This window comes from Glandiceps talaboti, chromosome 23 (assembly GCF_964340395.1).
Source record: "Glandiceps talaboti chromosome 23, keGlaTala1.1, whole genome shotgun sequence".
NCBI classification, from domain to species: domain Eukaryota; kingdom Metazoa; phylum Hemichordata; class Enteropneusta; family Spengelidae; genus Glandiceps; species Glandiceps talaboti.
The window spans coordinates 7,044,819-7,050,452 of record NC_135571.1 but is presented as its reverse complement, the minus strand read 5'-3'; the positions used below and the strand labels follow the sequence as shown (position 1 = coordinate 7,050,452).

The following is a 5,634-nucleotide window of genomic DNA, read 5'->3' as shown; positions in this document are numbered from 1 at the left end:
GATTCAAAACATTCTTAATGGTCATTATAAGCTTGGGTAGGTAAATACACATTGTCCTCCAAAGTATTTTTTTCTCTTTTAGTTGTAACACATTTGGGGCACAATGGTACTCGTCAAAGACTAGTAGTGACAAGGCCCCTTATACACCTCGTATTTGCCTTGGCTAAATGACGAAAGATATGACAGAGTAATAACCATATACAACATAACCACGTCAACAAAAAATAATGAAATATATATGTATATATATAAATATATATATACATTATGTGTGTGTGTGTGTGTTATTTCATAATCATATGTAGCTAAATAAGGCATCAGATTCAAATGACCTTTTGTTCATTTTCAATACTTGGTTTCCACGACTCACTGAAGATATCATCAGGTAGGGACACTTTGTTTACTCTAGCCATTTTCCTAATGATCTCTAAGGCCTCTTTAGTTTTGCCAACAGATAGCAACCACCTTGGAGACTCTGGAACAATCCTTGAAGAAGAAAAGACAAGCATATAATGCAAGAAATGTTTACATTCAAGATCTGTAGTGGTCAGTACTCTTGTTGATTTTTAGTACAAGGTGTTAAAGAAACGTATTCAATGTTCTGACCAGAATGAACAAAGCTGTACATTAATACTACTAACACACACACACACACACACACACAAACACCCCCACACACACACACACACACGTAGAGACTAGAATATCTTAGAAGTGTACATGTGCCAACACAAAACTCCCTCTCCCCCTCTCCCCCTCTCTCTCTCTCTCTCTCTCTCTCTCTCTCTCTCTCTCTCTCTCTCTCTCTCTCTCTCTCTCTCCCTGTTCATGAGTACAGTGTTCTTTACAAACGTTCTTTAGAATACTTACCACCAGAATGAAACAAACAGTATACTTGGAACAGTGAGGACTAACTGTAGAATCCACCAGGTACGAATAAGGTATGCAAACGGTGCTAAGAGTGAATAACCTAGCCCGAAGAATACATTAAATGCCATACCACATACAGTGCGCCTGGATGGCCCTACCATCTCGGTAGCTACAGAAAGAAAAGTGACAAAACAAAGAGTAATTCAATCTATATTACCTCCAACAGTACAGAATGTCTATCTCTTCAATTTGCATGGTTATAGTGGTGAATTCTGTATATATCGTTGCTGGGTATAAGGAAAGGGTTAATTCGGTACAGAGTTAAAGACGCAGAACTTGCATAATTCGCATCTCTGAAACGTTTAAACATCTCATTGTTGTACTTGCTATACTGGAAGTCACCAGTTGCATGCATATCTCCGCTAACGTGGAGCCGCTCGGGGTGGATCACAATGGCGGCTGTTGATGACAATATTTCACAAAAAGAATAGGTTTAGAATGATAAAGAATCGGATGTCCACGTAAACTTGTTTCTGTCCCATTGGAAATTGTTCAACGTGTTTCATCATTACATAAACAATGTTCACAAATAAGCAAAAAAAAACAGACACAGACAGACTGCGGTAACAACTTAAACATTGTCAAACTACTGTTGTCGGAGGTCTTTATAGTCTTTGTGATCACCGCTCAGTAGAAAAGATTGCAATTTTTTTCTTCAATACTTGTATTTATAGTATAACATATTATCTGCGACTTACCGAAAACGAATGCAGCAAGGTATGCACCGTAAATATTAACAGCCACTAAAAATCGACAAATTGCAAATATGGCAAAGTTTGGTGCAAACGCTTCTATCGTCCCAGCTACCGTTCCTATGACAACTGCAGCCATCAAACCCTTGATACGACCAAACCTAGATGTATAGGTCAAATATTTTTATCTTAGAAATTTTTCGATTTCCAATAGTCGATTGTTGAATCTGTAGATTTTCTGTGTACACACAGGCATCAGATTTGGCATAGACCAGATTTGTTCATTTCTTCAGTGTGTGATATTTTATTTCATATGAAAAATTACATTTCATTATGAATTTGAAGACATATTTGATCATCACTAGATTAAGTCACTCAAACCAAATCAATGATTCGATGAGGAACTGCCACTTACAACAGGGTCGTAGAATAAATGCTCATGCGTAAAACGTCAATGCTATCAAAATTCAACACAAATGTGAATTTGTGAAGTATTATTTAAAACCTAGAAAATTTGTTCTTCAAGCTGGCCCATGCATGTCCCTTCAATACTGAAAATTAGATGTTCTTCCCCAATATTTTTCTTCGTTCAGCCAAAGAAAATACGAGTGACCTAAAGGGCCTTTTTCACTATGAGTTGCTAGACGAGTAGTGACAACGCTTAGGTTGCAAGTATTTTCCGGCCGAATGAAGAAAAATATTGGAGAATAACATAATTATACCACCGCCAGCAATATCAAAGAAAAATCTGGGAATTTTGAAGGTTTTGACTCATATTTCGAACACAGCAAAACCAGTGACATAGACGTGCGTTGTCGACCATTGACGTGCGTTGTCGCAACATTAACGTTCGTTGTCGTGACGAACGACCAGAGTATATATTCCACACTTTTTGTTCAACTTGGCTTGAGCATTATATTTAGACAGAAATTAATATAATGTAATAATAGTGTAATAGTATGTTGCAATAATGTGTGACAGAAGGTATCTTTACTGATTTTTTTTTAAATTTTAAATTTTTCATGTGACGTCTTCTGGACATAACTGAAATGTTCCCTAAGCTTATTTCATCCTACCTGTCTAATATGATTCCATAGACGATAGAACCAACCAAAAACCCAGCCATGTAGGAAGATTTTGCCAACGCCGTCAGATAAGATCGATCACATACCAGGTCAAACTATACAAGAAATAACACAAAGTGGTGAGTAAGTAAATGTAAATTATCAGTATGTAAATTATATGTGAATTATCAGTATGTAGATTATATGTGAATTATCAGTATGTAAATTATATATGAATTATCAGTATGTAGATTATATGTAAATTATCAGTATGTAAATTATATGTGGATTCTCAGTATGTAAATTAACAGTATGTAAATTTTATGTAAATTATCAGTATGAAAATTATATGTACGTTTACAGAATGTAAATTTTATGCAATTTAACAGTATGTAAATTATATGTAAATTAATAGTGCCCTTTTTGCAATCCACTGAGTCAGACAACACAATTCATATATAATAGCAAAACCTGCACTGACAAAAGTGTAACTTTTTCCAGTGTCCCATCTAAAAGCCAAACTAAATAACATAAAGTTTAAAGATAACAGATCAAATTCGATTTTAATATGCAAATTAAACTAATCGCATGTACCGACCAATAGTGATCTTGCTATCCAAATTAAGCACAATATATACAAAAGAAGGGGCCGTTGTTGACTTTCGGTATAAACCACAATAATTCGGAGATAGGGAGACGGATACTCACACACACACACACACACACACACACACACACACACACACACATAATATGGTAAAGAAAGGGAACTTTTTAGTAGATACCTGATGCGTGACAGTAGATGTGTATGTAGATCTATCATATTCCCATCCATGATCACATTTTAATGTAGAACTATTCTGATAATAGTTCTTGTCGTGTTCCACTTTGTAGAATGTTGTCTCACTTAGGTTGACATTGTATCTATGGCACTGACTAAAGGCGGTCACCGGTCCACATCCTGAATTTGCCGATTGTCTTGGGATAGTTACGTTTTTAACCAATTCCATACAACTGGCAGTGGTGAAGTTTGCAAGACAGACCTGTCGGCTTATTTCGTCTACGTTCGGAACTTTACACCAGGAATCAGTTGTGGCAAAGAAGAAGACGGGTAGCAATGTATAGTAAGCAGTTGGTAAGGCTACCATCCCCATCAACAGGTAAACTCGCTTCTGGTACGTTCCAAATTCACCCAGCAAATACTTCAAAACATCGTCAAACTGCAACATTTTTACTTCAGCTATGAATCACTCTGAAAAAATACACACACAAATAACCTAGTAGGATAAACTGCAATATTCGATATCATGTCGTCGATGTAATTTGGAGGTTAACTTGTGAACTGTCGTGCATCTGCCCCCCCCCCCGAAACAGTGGTGGTGACTTGTTTCATGATTTTCAGTTAGACAATATACTTACTAAATACTAAATTGTCGGCATGTTTTATATGATTCGAGTAACGTGTATTTCATATACCGACTCTTAAAATCACAAGAAATAATGAACACACCCGTTTGTGGTTGAACTGGCCTGGTTGTAATACTTGGTTTTCATGAAGAGAATGAAGCAGAACACGTTTCTACGTGAATGGGTTAACAAAACGGAATCTTTTGAATTCTGTATTGAAGTGTAACCTCGTCCTTCACTCCTACCCTCAATAACAAACATGTCTCTATATAATGAGGTTACTACACTGTAGGTGAACTGACCATGGTGGCCGAGTCTGTCCATGAACGAACTTACTCCATAGATAACTGATGGCTTTGTATTTCTAGCTTAAAACGATATTATGGATTGAGGTCAAGGCAATGTTTTAGTCACTTTTGTTAGGAATCAGCAAGGATGCGCGTATAAGGTGTGTCGAAGACCACAAGTATCAGTATGAGTACCATAACAATAAGAAAGTACTTACAGTTTAACAGGATATTTCCTCGCTTTCTTGTCTTTTCTTCTTTCTCAGGATAAACCACTTTTGTAAATTACCTTTTTGGTTGTTAGTACTTCAAGCTCAAGGGTCTGCTCGGTATACTTCAAAGTATAACAGCAAGCGGTTAGCAAGACACGGTTATCGTCGTCGACGCGTCCAGGCACCAGACCGTGAAGGCAGTACAGGGCCTTTACTTTGTACATAGAAAGTATGTCCAAGCGGAGGGCAAAGGTCAATCAGATAGCCTTCGTAACACCATCACGCATCCACTCTACAATATCTTACCCACAGTTCTCTCTGGTTGGTATACTTGGAGGTTCCTTATTTTATAACTTCCCAATAAGTTATATTTCTTAGTAAGCATATCAATTATGTTATTGTATGTAACAAAAGTACGCTTAAGAATAAAAAAGAAAATTCTAAATGTTGCAATAATGCGCAAACAACTAAATTAAACATGGGCTTTGAATAAGATACTCTGTAGTGGCAAAGTATCACCAACCTAGGTAGTCAGTTTGTATGAAGAGTTTCAAATTGTGAAACTTATGCAGAGAAATCTATATCTTTGGCAAAGTCATTATAGGTGCAAATATTTCAGAACAATACTGTGTACTATTTGATTTACGAGCGGTGCCGATTTTAAGATATATTTTCTCGCTCTCTGTCTCTCTCTCCCTCCCTCCCTCCCCCTCTCATCTCATATTCATATATTTGCAACGCTACAATTTGTAAAACATTACAACTTAATATCAAATATCAAATAGAAGTACAGATCCACAAAGGTGATTTGACAAGAGCGCCCTCTTAAAGGTACATCACTCCACTCTTGTTTATTTTATGGTTAGTGTTGATGAACGACACGATAATAGTGAAACAAGCGTCTGAGTATAATTTATTCCTGTTCTCTTTGTCCTCATCTGTTTGTGCAATTCTGCTTGCCAGTGTAATACCCTGTATCTCTTCTCATCTACTCCCACTTTCTTGGTTCACCTCTCTCATGTTATCTTTATACCCGGGGGCG

At 36.8% G+C, this 5,634-nt stretch overlaps 1 protein-coding gene across 1 annotated transcript in view; it reads right to left on the bottom strand.

Annotated features, from left to right (window-relative positions):
• Positions 1 to 4,768, bottom strand: part of LOC144452791 (organic cation transporter protein-like) — an 8,833-nt gene extending 4,065 nt beyond the window's left edge. The window contains exons 1-6 of the mRNA XM_078143946.1: positions 4,599 to 4,768; positions 3,472 to 3,938; positions 2,699 to 2,802; positions 1,629 to 1,783; positions 871 to 1,039; positions 333 to 486 (exon numbers count right to left, since the gene is read on the bottom strand). Of these exons, the coding sequence (XP_078000072.1) occupies positions 333 to 486; positions 871 to 1,039; positions 1,629 to 1,783; positions 2,699 to 2,802; positions 3,472 to 3,915 (1,026 nt within the window). The 5' untranslated portion in view covers positions 3,916 to 3,938; positions 4,599 to 4,768. The remainder of the gene's footprint in view (positions 1 to 332; positions 487 to 870; positions 1,040 to 1,628; positions 1,784 to 2,698; positions 2,803 to 3,471; positions 3,939 to 4,598) is intronic.
• Positions 4,769 to 5,634: the final 866 nt, after the last annotated feature.